Raw genomic sequence first — 23384 nt, 5'->3', positions numbered from 1 at the left:
TCATTTAATTTAAAAGATTTTAAGAAATAACACCAATTAAAATAATTCAAATAAAATTTAAATATGTTAAGTGTGTGTTTATTTCGAGGTTTGTTAGGTCCTCCTGCGCATGAGGCTTCATTATGTGTGGACCGGGAGTGTGCCTCGACACTCCTGCCTTATTAACTTTCTAGACTCACGAAAGTTGGGAAGAATTTTGAATTATAACTGAAATTTCCCGCTATTTAGTTGTTATTAAAATATTTTCAATTTGGGTGTCTACAGTTCTACTTTATCGAAAAACACCGATGCGAAAAATCTCAGTATATGCGCATGTCCACCCTATTAGAATACCACAAAGACATATTCATCAAATTGTGAACGTTAAAGTGACTTGTTTACAGATTGGTGAAATGAGACTTAGTTAAATAATACGCATTTCCGTCCAATAAGGATGATATACAGTTTTATAAAACTCGCATCATTACTGTCCGTGAGAAAATTCGTATGATTATTGAAAGGCCAATAACTGTATGACAAATTAACGGAGCGGAACGATCTGATAATATGCGTATATGCATCCTTTAATGCAAATAACATTCGAATCATTGGTGCTTGAGGAAAAACATTAGAAAATGACATGTAGCCATTGTAGGCATCGAAGGGCAACAACTCCCTGCAAAACTAATAGGACCGGAACGACCAGTAAACGTGCGCATGTCTGCTCTATATTGATCATGCACGTCAAGTTTCACCGGATCGTTAATGTCTCAGATCTCGCGCAGAAAAGAAAAGCACGACGTACGAAAGGACGGACGGACATCGGGTCGGACGGAAACAATTATTCGGTAAATTCGTTCCAGACCTATGCGAAATTATTTCCTTCAAACTTAGAATACGGACAGCGGCAACTATATGCTCATCTCTTTTGAAACTTCGTTTAAAATTATTACTCTTTCACCAGTTACAAGCAAAATATAAATCGTTCCAATCATCAACACGATGGTTAATTTCATAACACCCGATGCATATATACATTTATAATTTAACGCGTTTTACATGTTGAGCATGTGAGAGGTGTTTGTAGGCTGAAAATGAGCCTCGCTCTTGGAAAACGGGGTTGACCCTTTGCATGCTGGGAAATTTGTCGTCTGCTAAAATGTCGTCTGCAGAATTTCTAAAATTAGCATTTTCTTCGATTTTTTTCAAAGAATTCTATCAGAATAGCAAACAGTTTGGATCCTAATGAGACGCCACGTTCTGTGGCGTCTCATCTGGATCCAAATTGTTTGCAAAGGCCTTCAAAATTCGGTTCCAGCACTGAAATAGTTAAATGCATGTGTACAAGGTGTCTAAACTGGATTTTCGCTTACAAGAGACTTCCTTTGAACGAAAAATATCATAAAAAGCGGAAAGTGTCGTCCTTGATAAGCCTATGCCGCTATGCGGACTGCACAGGCTAATATGCGAAGACAAACAAGCATTTAGCCCCATTTTCCAAGGGCGATGCTACAACGCTTTATAACTGTATGGTGTATTGATGCTGTGTTGTGTATCAGTTATCATATATCAACATGACTTTGAGTATATTAAATGATTCAGATTCTCCCGTTTTGTAAATTTGTCATTTTTAGTCGGCGGAAAGGCAGGGTTGATATTAATGCACTTCGCCCGTCAGTTCGTAGGATTTTCAGGAAAAGCTTTTTCAATGAAAGAATCACCAGAATGCAAGATTAAATCACACTGAATCAAAGTCAATGCAAACACGTGAAGGCCAAATGAATAATGGCGGTAATATAGCCGTCTGATTGACTGCCTTGTTTAGATTAGTGTGTAGTTGGACTATAATGATGGCGAGAGTCATTTTAGTTTATGTGTTTTTTATCATTGCGAATTTATGTGATATCTGATGTTATTGGTAGCATATGAAGGAGCGTTCTTCATGGATGGTTAATAATGGAGTGTGTATAATTAGAAGCTCATGGTAATGAGTTTCTAATATTCTGTTAATCTTGATGCGTTTATTATTGGAAACTCATGAGGGCAAGTTTTACGATTGGAAGCGAATGACATCAAGTTTTATGCATATATAATAATTTGTGGCGAGTTTGTTACTGTTAGTTAGGGATGACGATAGTGATGGTGAGTTTTTCGGTGTGACTTAATTGTAGATAGTTAATTATTGTTGTAAATGGGTCCAAAATTGTCAAATGAAATATATGGTGATTTTTTAGTCGTTACAGTTAGTGATGGCGAGGTTGTCATGTGGAGTTCATATAGACATATTTCATTTGTGGTTTAAGAAAAACATGTGACACATAGTAATTTGGTATTATTTTGACACAGTTTGCATTAAGAGTCAATCAATGTAGCAACAGTGAGTTAATATTAAAGGGGCCTTTTCACAGATTTAAGCATGTATTGAAGTGTGTCATTAAATGCTTTATATTGATAAATTTAAATATTTGACCTAAAAATCTCCAGTAAAAAAACAGGAATACAATTAAAAAAAGAAAAAAGTAACCATCAACTGGTTCGAACCACTGACCCCTGGAGTCCTAGAGTAAAAGTATCCCGCCTACACCAATCGACCATCCGTGCTCATACTATAAGAACTTTTACTTTATATAAGCAATCCACGTAGTTTCACAAAATATAACGGCTACAACAGAACTTTCCAAATTATTCAATCGTTTCGCGTTGCAACGCTTTATAATTTTCAGGTTTTCAAATCGTCAAAAGATGCATATAATGGATATTTAAGAGCATGGTAAATGTTCAGAATTACTGTTTCCTCATAAATTTCATATCTAAAACGAACATTTGCGAATCTGAAACAATTTTTTTTTAATTTTGTCAATTTACCAAAACGTGAAAAGCTCCCTCAAGGTAGTCAATGTGAGTTAATATTTTCAACGTAAATATTGGAAGTTGATGTTGAATAGTTTGTGATTGGGAGTACACTATTGAGAGGTTTTGGGGCGGTTTGTTCAATCAAAGATTGTGACTGCTTGAAATGATTTCAGATATTTCACTTGGTAATTAAAGTTAAGGATTTTCTAAATCTTATCGGATGCATTTCACATGGTTTTTAATAGGATGGCATTATCAGATGTTCGTATAATTGCTATTGCCCAGATATGGATAAAACATAAAAACGAATTTAAGAAGACAATATAAGTATGTTATTTTATTCATGGTCATAGTGAAGTTAACTTGTTCCTGAAATATTGCTTCAGAAGACATGCTCGGAGTCATTTCATTTCAGATTAGGTAAATTAGTGGCGCGTAACCCCTGGAAGTTTCTTGTCACGTGCGTTGTCGTGTGCGGCGTGGCGGGAATCGGGCTGACCAAGTGGCACGAGGAAACTGAGTACGTCAAGGTAATTAGCAACTTATCATTTATAATAGAAAGTCTTACGTTATAGCAATGCGATATTGTTTAGATGGCGTTTTTATTCGTTTTATATACCGTATAAGTAACAGGGATAGTCTCATCATAAATTACTATGCTTTAACCTGTCAATTTGGTAAATTCGGTTAATTTAATTGTCACATCTTTAAGCAACGCAAACATGAGTGAGCATTTTTCTAACCGGATTTCGGTCAGGTGTGGCTACCACGGGGTTCCCGGATGTACGAAGAACACGAATGGGTGATGAAGAACTTTCCAGAGAGTATCCGCTACGAGGCGATTATAATTCAGGACGAGAATGTCCTCTCGCCCCAGTCAGTAAATGCTGTAAGTACCGGAAGTGAGGCAGTTCTACTGTCGCGGTTAAATGCAACATATATAAAGGATTTGGTCTTTATGTGCATACCTCTTACCTTTGATTTTTATATCGAGATTTTTATTTATATTCGTATTGTTTTTGTTCATGTTAGCTTCTCACTAGAACTATGTTTAGTTAACGAAATACAATATATTTCGAACTTATAGTCTGTCCATTCGTAGTGTCGGCCCTCTTAATGAAAACATACGAATGTTGAAAGTCAACAAATACAAAAACACGCATGTGTTATATGTCAGTCTATTGTTAAATGTGTATTCTTGAACATAACAACGAAAACTGCATTTAAATCTGCAATGTTTTGACAAAATACTGGCTAGACTTAGCTCCCTGTAGTAATCTGTATCATGTGCAATGGTTCTCATAATATCGGCCCTTCTGGTTGCTAAGGTTTGTTACTATGAGCATGTGCTTGTTCTTAAAATAGTATCTTAATGTAAAAAAAACCGAAAAGCTTGCTCATATTGTTCAAAAAGTGTTTTTACATTTATTTTGAAAATAAGCGGCATATAAAACTTTGATAAAGCAACTATTAATCAATAAACAAACTAACATAAGTGTGTGTTACATTATTAAAAAATCAAAGCCTTACCCCGGAATAAACATGACATACTTTCCAATGAACACCGGAAATCATAGAATGATCGTCGTAATAGTCATGGGTAACCATCAAATAAATTAAATCTTCTAAAAATTGAAAAAGAACACATTAACTTTCCAGCACTTATTGAGAATGTTCCGTTTAAGTCACGATACTATGAGGAGGGCCGATACTATGAGAATAAGGGATACGCATTAAGGCTCAATGGTCATTTTCGGCTCGGGTACTACTTACATGTACCCGGGTACTCTTAAGTATACTTACATATACCACGGGTACGGTATATATACTTACGTACCCGGGAATGTTTACGCTAAATCGGTCGTTGTCGGCTATTTTGTTGAAATTAATTATGTTCATTATTTATGTCAATTTTCTGTTAAATGACCTCTATATTATCGGAACTCGTACTAAAAAAAATGTTGATGCATTTTTTTCAAAAGAGAAGTTTGTTTAAGATAAACAATATCGTTTTACGGTAATCTGTTAGCGTTTTGCGACATCGGATTTTGGGCGGGAATACAACTTGGGTACAGTCTAATATCGACCGGATACGTTAAAGTATATTTACCGTACCCGCGGTATATGTAAGTATACTTAAGAGTATCCGTGGTACATGTAAGTAGAACCCGAGCCGATAATGACCAATCGACCTGCATGAAGGGTCGGATTCTCCTAAAATTGCTAATTTTTGTTTTCATTAGCTTCAAAAGTCACTTTGAATATTCCTTAATTGAAGATATGTTATAATCTCGAAAAAGTTATTGAAGACCTTAAATATGTAAAATAAAGTGATTTTTTTGCATATTACGAAAGAGATTTTTTTCTTCAGATTTTTGACATTTATCAACGTGCCAAACAATTCGCCATCATCAACAACAGCTCATTGGAAGAAATATGTATAAAGTAAGATCGTGTTTCTAACTAGCTTATCAAACGTGTTAAAATGTGTTTGTTAATATTAATGAAAAAAAAACATACACGGTTTCAGGTGTATTGTGATTTTTTGTGAGAACAGTGTTAACTATCCCCCATATCATTAGTCAGCCTTACATGTAAATGCTACAGTTGTTTCCCTTTTATTTATTAGTAAGCGAAAACATTTAATATCAAATCATTTCAGAACGGGCCCGGTGTGTCGGGTTAACAGTATATTAGAGTTATGGGCCTACAACGAAACTGTGATCAGGGCTCTAACGTCGCCAGATATCTTAAATATCATCAACCAACCAATCATTGTAAGGTAAGGGCAACTACTCTAGAAATACATTTTACATTAATCGGATGTAAACAGTCACTTCCATTGCAACAAATGTAAATTAAAGGGACGCTATTAAGACTAATTTCTAATATGATTGAACTCGTAATATTAGCGATCGCATATTGAGTAAGGATCGGTTTGCATATTTATAATAAAATGCATGTTTTACAGTTTCACTGCCACCTTGTTTTGTTTCTACAGAGGCCGGACAAATAAGCCTCATGGTCAATACAAATTAACTTAAACGCGTTCATTTAACATAATTACTCCAATCAATACACAATTAGTAGGCGCCTCTTATAAGAAGCCGGTAAACATCACTTTTCATTTAGCCGTCGGTCTTTAGGTCTGTCGATCGGTTTTATGGTCAACACGACAATGGTAACATATGCTTGTCAAATTAAAATTGATTCGACACAGTGTCTTAACTACTTTAAAAAAACGTATCTTATTATTCACCCTGACTTTTAAATCAACAGATTTAAATCAATGTCACAGTAATATCTTTGCTGAAAGTTGGAGGACATGTTTTATGAACATATCTAATTTCAGGAATAACCAACTATCAAGTGTTCTCTGCATATCAAAAGTAACAAATACGGAAAGAATGCACAAATTTCAATACAATCACAAATAATTTACATCTTTATAACTTTTATTTCGTTTCGTTTCTTTTTTTTTGCAGCCCTCTGTATCGTAATACCATAAATATAGACAAGATCTTAGGTGATATACAGCGTGACAACAACAGTTACGTCATCGGTGCGCGCGCAACTACCATGTTTTGGTACCTTAAGAAAAACGATTCAGTGAGTATCATCTCCTGTTACCCATCTGTAAGAACAGTGGAAGTTGAACATTATGAATGCATATTTACTAGTTTTATTTGGTTTAGGCTGTCGTATTTAGTCTTTCGCTTGTCTTTAAAGGTAATACAAATGATAGTAGAAGTAATAATAATAATAATTATTATTATTATTTTAATAATAATAATAATAATTATTATTATTATATTACTAATTTAGTTCTTTCGTTTACGTAAATAATGCGTTATAAAGATGGCATCATAAAAAATTGCTTGTTTAGGAAAGTGTATCAATTGGTGCTAAATGATAGTTTTGTCCAATTACTTAGCACGGGTTATTTAGTAAAAAGATATCTTTGAATAATCCTAATGCATTTTCTCTAGAAATTGACAATGATAGAACAATGTTGATGATATAAAATGCGTTTCATGTGTAATATATTGTATTTTCACAATTGACACAATGTAATTTGATATTCTCCTTGATCTTGACTTTTTCCCCAATCACATTCCATGTATTTTCTGAAATGCACAGACCTATCTAACAACGTGATTTTATCAAATTAATATTTAGTAAGCTTCTACGTGTTTTTTCGGAAGGGATAGTTTTGCACACAAAAAATCATTCATTAGCCAACAAAGTCGGATTGCTATACACATAAACCTCACAGCGTAATTTGCTTTGCCCGAATGCTATGGTCCGTATAGCCTTACTTACGTCTATCTCGACCAACGCTGATTACAATGAAGCCCTCCCCTTTTGTTTGGTCATATACAAAGTCAATAACACAGAGACGATTCGATCCACTGATTCGTTTGAATATTATGATTGTCATCTCTGGTCCTATCAATTCCAGTGTAAGGCAGAGGCGTTAGACTGGGAGAAACGCCTGATTGAACTCATTAACGAACATGGTCACCGGGACCTGGATGACATGTACATCTACACAGCACGAACGTAAGTGTCCGATCAACTTGTTATTTACACATTAAAATATAATTATTGCTGCCGACACGCTTTGTGTGTAAGTTGTATGCTTTAGATCCTGTAGGTTGTCATGGTAACAGGTATGGTTTTATGTTTTTGAATATGTTACAACTGAATCTCGATGTTCTTGATATTATCGCGTTATTATCTTTTTTTTTAACTGTTAAGGAACCAAAGTAATACAGGTACGTATCATTAATTGCGAGTCGAATTTTATCAGTTCATGTTTTGCAAAATGACGGCCATGGTTAAGGCTAGTATATTTCTGATAAAAAGACCACAGGACAAAGGTATTCTAGTTTCTTTCAATCTCTTAAAGAGTTTAACTGTTAGCCTTTGATAATTTTAAAAGATATTGGCCGAACAAATATAGAAAGTTACATAATTGTCCAATCGAGGCGTTTTGGGTAACCTATATTGTAATAAAACTGGAACATCAAAAACAAATTTCCGCGAAAGTACTTACGTTCGTGGGTACAAAAAGCACCGAAAGCTGATTTACTGGACAAACATAACTACATTCTGTACGTACAATACATAATATATAATACAAAAATAATGTTTTATGGTCAATTTATTTGTAGATATAGTTTAATCATTTACCAGCATTGGTTTAAATATAAAATCTAGTTAAAAACATGGAGTAAATCATAACATTGAGCAGGCTACTGCCCTTGTTGCAGTGTTCAAGACGAATGGGACAAAGCGGTAGCAACCGACCAAGGGCTGTTGGCCTACGGTTTCTTCATAGTCCTTATATATACCTCTCTAGCAATTGGAATGTGTTCTTGTGTCGGTCTGCAGGTACAACTTCCCAAACGCATTTAATAAATATACAAACGCCTTTAACAAATATACAACAAATCGAGAGTTGAGCGTATAACGAAAGTATCTGATAAATATACGTCAAACAGATAGACCTGTTTATTTCATAGCTCAATCATCGAACTACATAATATGTATACGTATTTATAGAACTAAACCGATGACACTTGCTAACTTTGGTTCAGGTTGTATAGTTATATGACACTGTAGAGGCTTCTAACAATCCTAAATGAAGGTTCTTTATTTAAATAATGTTTTCCATAAATGCGAGTTCGTGGTCGTCAAGGTACATGCATTTACAATTATTAATCTACATTGACTTTGACACCTATTCAATGTTTCGTTATTGTTGGTTAACAGTCGCGGAACACATCCTCCTCAAATGGAACATCGTTAAAAATTATTGTTAAATTTTACGACTTAAACGTGTCTTGAAAAGTCACGACAATGTTTTATATTGTTATTTCAGTCGCATACGTATTGATTGATATGTCAGCATATACTAACATTAAATCACTCGTTAAATCACAACAACATCGACACATTGCCGTGGTTGATCTCGTGGATTTGAAATGACATGTTGCGCTTCAGTTTTGAGGAAGAAATACAAATCACTGCAAAACATGACATGTGGTTATAAACGGCTGGATTTACTTTTTTGTGCGTCTACCTCGCGTTTGTTCTTGGCAAATATAGCGTTTTGAACAAAATGTAATCTACGCAAATAAGTGAAATATTTGCACGCGTTTGATATGGCTTGTCCTAGTGTTTCACATGGAATTTACGTTTTTGTATCTTACAAAAATGCAAGTAATGTAAAATGTTCTTCGAATGTGATCACAATGCTAACAATTTCATCGCATATTCACGCGTTATAAACGTTGACATATGTATACTGTTCATGTCAAATCGTTGTTGATTTAATAGGATAAATGAAGCCGTTTTAAAACCAGTATAGTCGAAACCCGATGGCTCGAACTCGTCGGGACCGGCAACAATAGTTCGAGCCATCCGGAATTCGAGCCATCCGATTTCTTATAAACTTTTGTTTACGAACAAGTCTGCAGTACATATTGCTTAAACTCTGTACTACTTCGCACAACTTACTGCTTTTGCATTTATAAGTTAATAAAAAACAAATATATACTTAATACTTTAATTTACGAATATTTTAAAATAGTTACAAATACAAATAGCATTTAGTAAATATCAGCACGTTTTAGCGTAGCAAATTTTAAGGTGACACAGAGCACTAACGAACAAAACATGCCTCAGCACTATATACACATTATTTACATACGAGACAGCACTACATTCCTTTAATTATTTATATATTTTTAAGAATGACATTATGTATGTCTGTGTTGCGTGCCGTAACTGTCCTCGAGCAACGAAGCTTTTTAGCGATTTAGCCGTTGCAGTCATAATGATACAGCATCTACAAGAACGCCAGATCTTATACAAAATGTCATCTTTTACTCAAATCAATTAACGATTGAGTCGATGACATGTTAGCAAACATGTGTTAAATCAATTATTACGTGCCTTTAATCAAGCGGTCATAGTCGATTAACAGTTTATGCGACCGGTGTTTAAGCAATTTGTGCTTGCTTTAATCAAGCGGTCATAATCGAATAACACTTTTTGGGACCCGAAGCGAGTTCGAGCCATCCGAACAAAAGAACGTGTGAAAACTGTAGCCGGGACCGAGAAAACAGTTCGAGCCATCCGATAATTCGAGCCAGGCGAGTTCGAGCCATCCGACAAAATTTTATATGAATATATAGGCATAAAAAATCCGTGCTTTGATACGAGTTCGAGCCAACCGGAAATTCGAGCCAAACGAGTTCGAGCCATCGGGTTTCGACTGTATTTGTTTCAAAACAATGTTGCCAAGTATGTGAGTATAACGCGTGTCATTTTATTATAAACTGGAATAGACATTGAAAAAAATAATATATATATATAATATGAATATAAAGTCAAATGTCTTAGACGCTTTTAACTGCATGTATCCAATAATGTATGTGTATATCACTATAATTTTAAAATGCACACATATTATTTATATGTTTTTGCTTAAAATCTAACACAAATCGGCTACAATATGGTTAAACGTAAATTAATTAACCACGTATACTATATGTCATTTTCAAGTCATTTTATATATTGCTAATGTAATAAATTAGCGTTTGTAGATTTAAAATAGTTCGTGAAAGCCAACGGTGTTTTGAAATGTGTGAATCGCATGTTTTAACCCTTGAATCGCGCTTGTTTGTGTTCTGGTGCGCTTTTTGCGTTGTTCTATATAAATATGCAAATAAAGGATTATGGCCTTTCGTTTTTACTAAAAAAGCCCCTTGTATATCTTTAAAGTGAATTCAGAGTTTTTTTTTAAAATTCATTATATGCCTTAATGTGTTAATTGCCGTTTTCGAATTTTCCTAACCCGCTCGTGTTGTCATAGTCACATATCCGACGTGTGTATTATGAAAAGGTCATGTTCATTACTAAAACATGGTTACTTCAGCCGTACCATCATGGATCAAATATTTCTACAGTGTTATGTCTTTTTATGGCAAGTGCCCGATTGTCTAATATTCTCCTACAGAAAAATATACTAGACACGACAAACGCAACACAACATATACAAACACATGTCATGCGTTTGTTAGAATGTTATCATATCAAAATGCAATATGATGTCATAAAGCTTTTCAAAATGTACCATTTCAATTGCAGATTTGATGACGAAGCTATTGGTGCGTTGGCAACTGACTTAAATCGCTTGTCGATTGGGTTCTGTCTGGTTTTCATTTACCTCGCATTTACTGTCAGTAAATATAGCTGTATAGAGCAAAAGGTATTTACGCAGACACATTTGATTTGTTTTCATGGTTAGCTGTATAGAGCAAAAGGTATTTACGCAGACACATTTGATTTGTTTTCATGGTTTTAGCGGGCTTCACTTGATATTGTGCTCTGCTGTCACGTTCTGGTTTCGTAAACACTGCTTCGTTTGAGAGGTTATTGTAGAATGTTTATTTATTGCATGCTTTTATTTGGGGAAAGATATCTTTTTATGCCCCCGGTAGGGTGGCATATAGCAGCTGAACAGTCCGTCAGTCCGTCTGTCAGTCTGTGCGACCGTCCGAAAACTTTAACATTGGTCATAACTTTTGCAATATTGAAGATAGAAACGTGATATTTTGCATGCATGTGTATCTCATGGAGCTGCACATTTTGGGTGGTGAAAGGTCAAGGTAAAGGTCATCCTTTAAGGTCAAACGTCAAATATATGATTTCAAAGCGGCGCGATAGAGGGCATTGTGTTTGTGACAAACACATCTCTTGTTCAGTTTAATATTCGTTCCAAATTAATGCGTTGGGCTGTTTCAGGTGAGTATTTGTACTAGTAATTAAATGTTAGACAACATGACATTCATTTTAACGCCCCATGCGGGTTTAAAATTATTGCTTCCTCTCTATGTCCTTATTGTTTGTTCATTAAAATCGGCTTATCCCAGTTCTTACAGTGTTACGTTTTCAGGAATCTAACATCGGTTTATCTTATTCGGATAGTGTATCATAGTTATACCTCAGGCACAATATCCGATACATGCTGTGACATGCTTAAACAAATACGGCTACGATAGTGTTTTGTGTTATCATTTAAAATAGTCTATTCATTTGGTCTACTAAATGGTCTATACAATAATATATAACTAATGAATGCATATGGTCTGAACCTTTATTATTATGGTTTTAGGATGACACTAGCTTTGTTTAATATTATTGCCTAATCCATTAATAGTTTATATATATATATATATATATATATATATATATATATATATATATATATATATATATATATATATATATAAATATAATTAATGGAAAACTATGCTTCACTTGTGTTGGCATAACATGTTAGTTTACTGGCATTTTCCTTTTTTTTGTTATTTTTATCTCTGAGTTTTATTATTTCACGTAGTAGTTCTCCATTTTGTCTTCCTAAAAATATGGCCATGCCTGCTATTGCAAGACAATTAGTCAATCTATATATGGAGAACTGCAACACCGACATCATAATTAGGAGAGAAAATAAAAAATGACTACACCATCATAGAATAAATGGTAAACAAATTATTCTGTCCAGTAAGTGCAATCCGTTTTAAAAGTATTTGGGACTTCGTTTATATATTTCAGGGTATTTATTAACGAGGACCAAAGAATTATCGCAGTAAGACTAATTCACTGCTGAGGAAGCAAAGGATTGTATTTCATGTTTCTGAAAAAATACCTTATTAACATTTCAATTATTGTATTGACATTCAATTTAACATAAATAACTGTTTAAAATACAGGGTTTATACTGTTTGCTTTGAATAATTTCTATGATGTGATTTATGAAACGAACATCGGAAACAGAAACAGACTCAAATTATAATTGTTTTGCGTGTATTGTAATCGGATTTGTTTTATTATTGCATGCTGCCTCATTTGTTGCATGTTATATTAAAAGAATGCTTCGTATTTTGTCCATAGCTTTGTAGCATATGTATGCATAAAACAATTAAGAACGGGACGTCACTGCTCGTTTACAATAGTTGTAAATTGGTTTGTCATCCTGTAATAATAGCCATTGTAATGATTCAATCAAAAGTAAATGTATCAAAACTTTTTTTATTTGTCAATTAGGTACATAATAATTACATTGACGTATATAAGAATCATGTTCAGTCACTTATATTTCCCTTGATGAATGCACACAAATTGCTTGAATCTTAGAACAACGAATACTATGTTGTTTTATTCGCTTTAATGTATGGTAACATATCGAATGCTATTTAAAAGAAGGTGACATACCTATTTAGTATTCATAAATGACCAAATGGATATCATAATAAATATGTTGTAAAATTCATAATGATTTTAGCAATTTTTAGACGTATTAAATAACTTCATGCACAATTATGTCTACATAGAAACTTGCCAATGACTAAGGAATTTGATAAGATTTCTGTAAGGTGCTTTGTGACTACAGACTCAGCCGATAGACTATCCAGTATGTGTTTCACCATTCACCTCTCAAGTCTCGTGCAGGTATTCTTGGCCATCGCAGGCCTCCTTAGCATCGGCATGGCCATCGTGTTCACGTACGGAGTCGGCTTTGCCACGGGCATCATGTTCGGACCCATACACCAGATCACGCCTTTTATGCTCCTTGGTGAGTCGTTTGAATGTGGCTTAGCATATACATGTAGATATATATAGAGAGGTATAGTTCTTAGCCTATTTCATGTGCCCTTTCGTTTATTGGTTTAAATGGAACATAAATAGCAAATTTGACCAATACATATGGGCCGTGCTCAGTGCAGTCCGGACAGGCTAATCAACGACGACACTTTCCGCTTTTATGATACTTTTTGTTTCAAGAAAGTCTCTTCTTAGTTTAGGCGTAAAGTGTCGTACCTGATTAGCCTGTGCGGACTGCACAGGCTATTCTGAGACGACACTTTCCGCACATGCATTTAAACCATCATTTAAAAGAGCAAGGCCAATATATTAAAATTATTTATATTTGCCGGCATACATTTTCGTTGTGTTTAAAAACATGACTTTTTGTGGACACACAATTAACGCGATGTGTGTTTTTAACTCGTGGTTAGGTCAACCCACAATATCAGCACACATAAATGTAACACGAATAATAGCCCGTCTAATTTATGTAACACAAACAAAAGCCCGTCTAATTTATGTAACTCAAATAATAGCCCGTCTAATTAATGTAACACGAATAATAGCCCGTCTAATTAATGTAACACGAATAATAGCCCGTATGATTAATTAACGTATACCGGATAATAGCCCGTCTTATTAATGTAACACGAATAATAGCCCGTCTAATTAATGTTACACGAATAATAGCCCGTCTAATTAAACTTCTGAAGACAAATACAGTTATGATGGAATAAACAAAATTACCAACCATCAGGTTTCTTGCATTTATTTTGACCATGCTCAGCTCTCAAATTTTTGTTTTTGAATAAATTGATCATAACAGTATGCTTGTATTGAGATAAAATTAATCGGCCCTAACTTAAATTCTTAATGCATGTAACAAATCAGGGCCCTGTATCTTATCCTAGGTATCGGCGTGGATGACATGTTCGTGATCATGGAGTCCATACGGCAGCTGTCACCCCAGGAGCGGGCCCTGTGTGTTGAGGAGAGGATAGGACTCGCCCTAAAGCACGCGGGAGTTTCTATCACCGTCACCTCCATCACCGACATCGTGGCCTTTGCCATTGGCGGCTCTACAGTAAGGGTTTGCTAGCTGTATTCAGCCATACATTTCTAGTTCTCTTTTTTTGTACTTGCGATGCTATGAAATTCAGATTTATTTCAAGTTTTGAAGCATTTACACTTGTCAATGAGGAAAACACCGTTTGTATAAAGGGTAAGTTTATATTTATTGTGCATTACTTTAATCTATTTTTTAAAACGAACACGCGAGTTATTTTTGACAATTATTAATTAATATCACTAGGTGATTCCATCTCTCAGCACGTTCTGTGTGTATGCGGCGATTGGCGTGCTGGCCCTGTACATTCTCCAGGCGACGTTCTTTGTGGCATGCGTCACGTTTGATGAGCGACGTATCGACGCCAAGAGGAATGCCTGTTGCATGTGCGTCAAGCACGACGCCAATTACAAACCAGGAAAATATTACAACTTCAGTATTCAGCACGAGTTTATGAGGCGTTTTTGGGGACCATTCCTGACAAAGACACCGGTGAAGGTGACTATATAATGTATTGTGATAATGGAATCTCTAATGTATTAGCTCCCTTGTCAGCATATTTGGCTTGGAACAAGATATTGACTAATATGGTCGAACATTACTTTTTCTTAGCTCAAATTATGATAGCTCAACATCTGACGAATGCAAATCAGAAATTTTAGCCCTTCATTTTTCATATTGACGAAGTCATTGCGATACATATGTTTGAGGCCTTTTCACCAAAGTAGGCGGGCAATTTTTTTGCAAAAGTGCATAGATGGATGACTTGCATGGCTTAATGTAAAGACAATTTGTTGACTGAAATGCTTACCACAAATGCCTTTGTAAAGTGCGTAATAGAATGCGATACATTCGGGAGAAAAATAAAAATCATACAAAGCATCCAATATCATGGTTGTTATGGACACGAACCACCAGAATATTAAATGCATTTATTATGATTTCAAGCAATGTGTAAACGGTATTGGGCATTTCCCATTTTATCATCAACAACAACTGTCAAAACCAGATGTAAATTTGTTACGCCCAGGTTGCACCAGGATTTGTAAAATTCATTTGTTAACATCTACAACGTTACAAATGGAAATGACTGATCTCTTAATTATTGGCAACATTCTACAGACATATAATTAACAGAGGAACAACTTATATACATGCTTAACACATATAAAGTAAATAATGCAGTGTGTAAGTCAAACCATACCTGATAATGAAGAGAACATATGTTGGTGTTTCCTCTTTGTCACTTTTACACAGCTTTGTCAGTGGCTGAACTACATGAACGATAGGTTGCAGCTCAAGACAATTATACAAATATGCTCTGCTTGACCCTTAACACAACCATTTATATGGACATCCACAACTAAAAATTCAATGGCAATAATAGAAACATTAACATTTATACTCATACACATCCTGGATCCATGTAAAAGAAAATGAACATCACAATTTAATATATCAATGCACTTGGCTGTTTAGGTCTTTGTTTTATTGTTTATTCAATGCACCTCTAACACTTTCGCTCATGAAAAAGACAACAACCAGCGCACCCATACAATTGATACTTATGTATATATCATGATGTGTATTATTATGCCCCCCTTCGAAGAAGAGGGGGTATATTGCTTTGCTCATGTCGGTCTGTCGGTCGGTCTGTCGGTCTGTCGGTCGGTCGGTCTGTCGGTCCGTCCACCAGGTTGTTGTCAGACGATAACTCAAGAACGCTTGGGCCTAGGATCATGAAACTTCATAGGTACATTGATCATGACTCGCAGATGACCCCTTTTGATTTTGAGGTCACTAGGTCAATGTCAAGGTCACTGTGACCAGAAATAGTAAAATGGTTTATAAATGATAACTCAAGAACGCATAGCCTAGGATCATGAAACTTCATGGGTAGATTGATCATGACTTGCAGATGACCCCTATTGATTTTGAGGTCACTAGGTCAAAGGTCAAGGTCACGGTGACCCGAAATAGTAAAATGATTTCCGGATGATAACTCAAGAACGCATACGCCTAGGATCATGAAACTTCATGGGTAGATTGATCATGACTCGCAGATGACCCCTATTGATTTTGAGGTCACTAGGTTAAAGGTCAAGGTCATGGTGACCCGAAATAGTAAAATGGTTTTCGGATGATAACTCAAGAACGCATACGCCTAGGATCATGAAACTTCATAGGTAGATTGATCATGACTTGCAGATGACCCCTATTGATTTTGAGGTCACAAGGTCAAAGGTCAAGGTCACGGAGACCCAAAATAGTAAAATGATTTTCGGATGATAACTCAAGAACGCTTTTGCCTAGGATCATGACACTTCATAGGTACATTGATCGTGACCCGCAGATGACCCCTATTGATTTTCAGGTCACAAGGTAAAGGTCAAGGTCACAGTGACAAAAATCGTATTCACACAATGGCTGCCACTACAACGGACAGCCCATATGGGGTCATGCATGTTTTACAAACATCCCTTGTTTTTTTTAGTTTAATGTATTGAAATCTTTGTGTAAGAACAAATAAGGCAATTAAAGCTTTGTTATTGAAAGAAGTTTTAGGGCCACATTTACTCTTATGCTAAGGACTCAATCGTATTTTTATAAAGATGTATTGCCTTTCATTCACCATGGTCCAATTCGAGTGATGAAAAACCTAAATCAAATAATATAAAACAGGTAGGGCATTTTATGATTATAAAATTTTCAAATTTAATGTCGAGTGTTGGAAGTTATTTGTTGAGTGTTGGAAGTTATTTATGACGTGCAACTGTACTATTTATTAACATTTACTTTTATATTATGATGAACAGTGGTAAAATACGAATATAATCAGCATTCAAATGAATAACAAACAAAACAAAAACAACAATAACATTACCACCTACTACTACTACTACTAATAATAATGACCGTGTAGGCGGGAGTCATTATTATTGCTGTCGGCCTGTCGGCTCTCAACATCTGGAGTTTCCTGCGTCTCAAGCAAGATTTCGACCCGACCATGTACCTTCCCTCTGACTCGTACTCCCAAAAGTACGTGAAGGCTGACCGGGAGTACTTTCCGGACGACGGCGTCTTCGTCCAGCTCTATTGCGGTACGGTAGAAACACTACATAGAAACATTTGCACATACGCCTTTATTAGGCTTGGTAATACACCGGTATATGATTGGCAGTTATAGATTGATCAATCTTGCGTGTATATTTCAGTGGTAAATAAACCACATGATGTTATTTTGTTGTCTTGGTATATGTTGACCAATTTAGTATATTTTGGGAACTTTTCCAGTATTAAGGTCCCCGGAAATATGCATTGCAAGTAAGAAAGCGCGCTATTCGGTTCACACAGAGCAGGGTTTTGCTAAGGGACCTGTCGTGTCCCTCGGTTATTGAAATTATATAGAATCGCGCAATGCGATATATACAAATATTTAGAAAAATAGTTTAACAAATAGCAAAAGAAACTATAATCAAATCATTTATCCGATAGATCACAAATGATGCTGGGCTTTTATCCATTCTTGAAAAAATTTTGAATTAGTAAAAACAGACTGTTAGCCAAACCATCTTTAAAAGGAAATTTGATCGCTGCCTACAAAAGTGAAGATTTATATCCATTCCAAATAGGACACTGCTACACTATAAACGACTCCGTTAAATATTATGAATACTAGTAATTATGGATGACAGCCCCGAAATTTTTGATCTATGAAATTAAGTTAAATGTTCTTAAAAGGAAATCTAGCTGTCAAAGTGAGATTTTTTACATACATCATTTTCTACCGCTCCCAAACTCTCGCTTTAGAAGCTCAACCGTCATACAGATACCACATATCGATATAAAGTTGACACAAATCCGTTTAGCCATAACCAATATTGCAATTTTCGCAAAATATGCACAGCAAATTTGACACTAGCGCACGTTAATAACATTTTGCATTTCCGGGGACCGCCACAGAGAAAGCATTACTTTTTGTACTCAACATGTATCATGCTTACGGGTATTTCTTTTAGTGATGTACGTTATAACCTTATATACCGGTTTATATAATGTCTAATAAACGTATGATGTACATACAATTGTGTAAAATAGGTATCTTTTTGTTCCTAAATTTTATCCGATTTGAAATATAAATAATTTAGGCTTTATAATTATTGTTACGATTTAACTTGGACATATATCTGTTTCAGATCAAATTAATTATAATGAAAATATTGACACCTTAAGAGACATGTACGACACGTTGAAGACAATGAAAACCGTTCAATCGTCGACAGTGGATTTCTGGTTAGCGAGCTTTCTAGAATGGCAATCGTCCCAAGCGGGCAAGGTTATGGTCAATCCGCAAATACCCGATGTGATGTTGAATATGACATATAAGGCGATGGATTTTCAATATAGTCCTGGACCAAAAGCCGGTAATAAGTGGGTATTTTCTATGGTGTTAATTAGGAACATGTGCAAAGCATAGTGAAAATTACATTAAGGAATAATAACTCCAAAAACAGGAGAACCATTCGTGTAACCATCTGCTATTAATATGCGAAAAATAACGAGACATAAAACCAAACACTGAAACTAAAATGATTCATACTTGGGTCACCCACTTTGAAAGGAAAATTAAAAAAAGTGTGGTCTAAACCCGTCTAAAGCTTGTAAAAACCTAAAACTCAGCTTAGATAAAACCACAAAACGAACGCGTTTCGGCGTGCATTGCAGGAAATAAAGTGGTAAAAAATGGTTGAACGCCATATGGAATATTTGGTTAATATGAAGAATTATTATTGTAGGAACCACAGACCTCCTTCTCCAACTTCTCTATTTCCTGACGACGGACAACGGGAGAGTCTACTGGCGGTTCCTTCGCTTTGATAACATGACAAAACCAACGAAAATTCTGGTATATTTATACTTTAAATGATTTTGGAAACTCTACATAGAGCTTCACCCATGTATTGACGATATGACTAGAAACTACTGGTGTATTGTATTGTACTGTCTCCTTATAATCAATGTACTCTAACTCAGGCCAGATTTACCCTATGCTATTTATTTATGATAATGATTCATAGGTTGGCCGACCAAACCACATGACGGTAAAAACAACATTAAACACACATGCAATATACATGTATAACAATCTGTCATATTCTTTATAGTTCACTTTCATATGAACAACCACTTTCATTTCCTTTTTGTTAATTTGGCCGATGCTGAAACTTCAATAATGACACCACGGAAACTAATTGTTGAAAAAACGCAATTAATGTTGTAATTCCTTTGTAACCAGGCATCAGCTCTGACATTCCGACACATTAAGTGCACGTCGGCGATATGCAACATACAAGCGATGGATGAAATGATTGACATGGTGGATAATCTGAAGTTCAATGGTGGCGGCCAGTGTTTCGTGTACTCCAATCCACAATATATGTTCAACGAAACCAATAAGGTGATTACGTTCGCAAGTTTGTTATTTTGGCGATCGAGTTAATTACTGCGTTTATCAATTTGTATTAATGTCTTTTTCAGAGGTATATAATAACAGATGCTAGCATCATCCAAATAAGGTAGATGACACTATTTTACAAATAGCAAGGTGTGGAGAAATGAACATATGTATTTTCGTCTACTTTGAAATTATCGGTGTACGATTTTATCAAGATATTATGATAGCATCGATTATCATTTGTGTCAATGCAAATATTATATGTAATTCTTTGCACTCATTATTCGTTAGGTTCTTTCTTTGAACTTCTAAGTATCCCTTATCTTTTTACTTCATGTTTTATATAATAATTCGTTGTAGCTGTTTTTTTTTTATTTTTTAACGTCAAGTGTTGGTATAATACTTATATTTTATAGTGTCTTACGCAGTGTAATATTGCGAATACTTTTTCGTTTTCTGATTGTTTTATCCCGTGCTATAGGTCAACGTAAAGTACGCCTGATGACATTGCAAAACATAATTGTCTGACTCAATCTTACCAAACATTACCCTGTGCAATGTTCTGCTAAAAACCAATTAACAACGTCCTCCTTGATCACCCCAGGTGTTGAAACTTGAGCTGTACCGGAACCTATTGCTGGCGGCAGTGTGCGTATTCGTGGTCACCCTCATCCTCATCGCCAACCTCTGGACCAGCGTCCTCGTCTTCCTATGTGTCGTCTTCACCGTGGTGAGTTGCGTGCACTCTTGCAATGGATTGTAAATTTTTTTACCACTTCAGTGTGGATGCATTACTTAATTTATAACACGCGATCTGTATTTCTGGCCTGTTGTATACACAAAACAACCGCCGTAAAATTACATCAGCTGGTTCGTTTTGATGAAGCAGTTTTATATTCATAGTGTTTTTCCCAGGCCATTTTAGCGTGGCGAAAAGCCACGCCGCCCTCCCGGATCGCCATGCTGCCCTTTTCAAAGTCAAATTTCGCCACGCGCCTTTTTTTTCAAAGGCAAATTTCGCCACGCGCCATTATCGATAACATCTTTATTGCCTTACGATCTAACTTGGTCCGCAAAATCAGCTTCCTTGATTGTCTGTGACGCTCCGACTGTGCTTGATTTACTCGAGAGACGTCACGTCTAATCGACTATATTAATTGAGCAGATTTAATCTATAACAGTGCTCGATTTATAGGTAGGTCTTACTGACTGCTCCAAAGCTGTGAATTAGTCATGCGTGAATAACCCCGTGTCAGTATCAATCGATAATGCCAGAGGCTATGTTATACCAAGCGCACTTTTCGCTCGGCAATGTGTACTTCTTTACGATAAAATCATTACTTCGGAGACTTTTGATGAAAAACTCGATGTTATTCTCGTGGCAATTGTGCATTGCATGCATTATTCAGTTATATCAAAACATATATTTTAACGCATTATTACATTTAAAATCACTATCAAATTTATTCTTTATCGTTTTCGTCTTTAAGATAATTAGATCTAATTCTTGAAATAATTACTGAGACGTATACTAATTTAACAAAATGCGAATCGCGTATACGATTTAACGTTGCTATGCGCACCTGTCGCTTACATCATTTGACATTTTATCAACATGGCGGACTATACAGAATTAAATTGTGACTCGGCAAAAATGGCAAATAACGTCGCAAACGATCGAATTAACGATGGAGATTATACATTAAGAAGGAATTAATAAAATGTCTGTGATAATCAACGATGCATAAAAATGTTTAAGATAGCAACAATATTATTTATTTATTTGTAATCTACTCGGTGGATGTATGTCACAGAAACGAGTGTTTGCATATTGTTAGCGATCAATTTACTCGCAATGTTATTTAAACATATGTCGAGATTATTGTTAGAAAATGGGATAAGACAAACATGGTTTCATTTATATGTTAGTGGATCTGTGTATAATCAGATTCATATGCATATATTGCTTTATTATGTTTGTCGTGCTGTACAGTTTACTGAAACAGCATGGAACTTAAATGTACATTGCAAGGTAAATATATTAATATAAATCATAGTAAGTTAAATACATCTATTACCATTAAATGTGCTTGTTTAAATGTTATTTTTCCACAACTGCTTCTGATGCGATTACATGTTTCCCCGTAATTCAGGTATTCAGGGAACGTTTTTGCCCTTTTTTGCCTAAACTGCGCGCTAAAATGCCCTTTTTGAAAGTAATGCGCCATGCCCCTTTGCCCTCCTGGGAAAAACACTAATTATTCGTTACACGAGCTAGTATGTTTTCGTTTGCGCTGTTATCCAAAACAGACAAACTATGTTGGGATAAATATTATATTAAATAAGAGGTAAACAACGATTCAAGAAAGTACCCTTTTCCAGAATTTATTTAAATACTTTAATGTTGTCTATTCAAGTGTTTGTATATTCAATTGCAAGTTACCATCAAAAATTGGTAAAATGCCGTACCATACCTTTAAGATGAATGTCAGTTGATTTTAACCCGAGACCAAACTATCTACCTCCAGATTGACGTTGCTGGAACCATGCAGTTCTGGGATATCTCCATCGACACCGCTTCTAGTGTGCTTCTCATCCTGTGCGTCGGTCTGGCAGTGGACTACTCCGCGCACGTGGGTCACACGTTTATGACACATATCGGCTCCAAAAATGGTAATCATACACGTATTCATTAAATCAGTATCTAATTCACGCAAATCACTATGTTATGAACCAGATGCTTCATATTTATTTATATATAGTGAACGTAGTAACAATATAAATGACGTGAAGTATGTATTAATGTATCACACTGCAATTGTTTCCTTACTGGAATTGAGGAACCACGTACTTGTTTAAAATTTCTCTCCTGTTTGTGAAACTTCAGCTTCACTTTGTTTAGGTATGAACATTTGATGTCAATCTAGAAGAAATTAAAGTAAAACCAACTTTTTTATTAAAACGATATGGATACATTTATGTACATAAAGGTAAGATATTTGACAGCTTTCAACCTTGTTGGTTCATATTAGGGGATTGTCTTTTAGCTTGTTATCGAAGATTATTGTCAACAATATTCGTTTTGTCAATCCTGTGTTACAGAGAGGACAATGAAAACTCTGGTTCACATTGGTCCTGCTGTATTCAGTGGAGGTTTCAGCACATTCCTGGCTTTCTTGCTGCTCTTCAACAGTATCAGCTATGGATTCACGCTTTTCTTCAGGGTTTGTACAAATACTAGTTTTGTTTAATATCATTTATTTCCTTCCGACGAGTAGCTTTGTATGTAACATATGAGTTTATAGTTATTAACGCTAAGACAAATAAGCTTTAAGATTACCAAATCATATATCGGATATAATACGAAGA

At 35.3% G+C, this 23384-nt stretch overlaps 1 protein-coding gene across 7 annotated transcripts in view; it reads left to right on the top strand.

Moving 5' to 3' along the window:
• Nucleotides 1-23384, top strand: part of LOC127874449 (patched domain-containing protein 3-like) — a 55572-nt gene that overhangs the window by 28470 nt on the left and 3718 nt on the right. For 6 of the 7 annotated variants that reach the window (XM_052418772.1, XM_052418769.1, XM_052418771.1 and 3 more), the window contains 17 exons: nt 3248-3362; nt 3590-3721; nt 5204-5277; nt 5495-5614; nt 6318-6441; nt 7295-7395; nt 10993-11113; nt 13360-13483; nt 14406-14578; nt 14807-15058; nt 17484-17661; nt 18757-18984; nt 19357-19466; nt 19857-20018; nt 20620-20745; nt 22544-22688; nt 23118-23239. In XM_052418772.1, coding sequence (XP_052274732.1) covers nt 3248-3362; nt 3590-3721; nt 5204-5277; nt 5495-5614; nt 6318-6441; nt 7295-7395; nt 10993-11113; nt 13360-13483; nt 14406-14578; nt 14807-15058; nt 17484-17661; nt 18757-18984; nt 19357-19466; nt 19857-20018; nt 20620-20745; nt 22544-22688; nt 23118-23239 — 2407 coding nt within the window. Of the gene's footprint in view, nt 1-3247; nt 3363-3589; nt 3722-5203; nt 5278-5494; nt 5615-6317; nt 6442-7294; nt 7396-10992; nt 11114-13359; nt 13484-14405; nt 14579-14806; nt 15059-17483; nt 17662-18756; nt 18985-19356; nt 19467-19856; nt 20019-20619; nt 20746-22543; nt 22689-23117; nt 23240-23384 lie in introns of those variants that run through there. The other variant, XM_052418773.1, reaches the window with a different exon arrangement.

Source organism: Dreissena polymorpha, chromosome 3 (genome assembly GCF_020536995.1).
Source record: "Dreissena polymorpha isolate Duluth1 chromosome 3, UMN_Dpol_1.0, whole genome shotgun sequence".
In the NCBI taxonomy this organism is placed as follows: Eukaryota; Metazoa; Mollusca; class Bivalvia; order Myida; family Dreissenidae; genus Dreissena; species Dreissena polymorpha.
The sequence above is the reverse complement of the archived record's forward strand: the minus strand, read 5'-3'. Positions and strand labels throughout refer to the sequence as shown.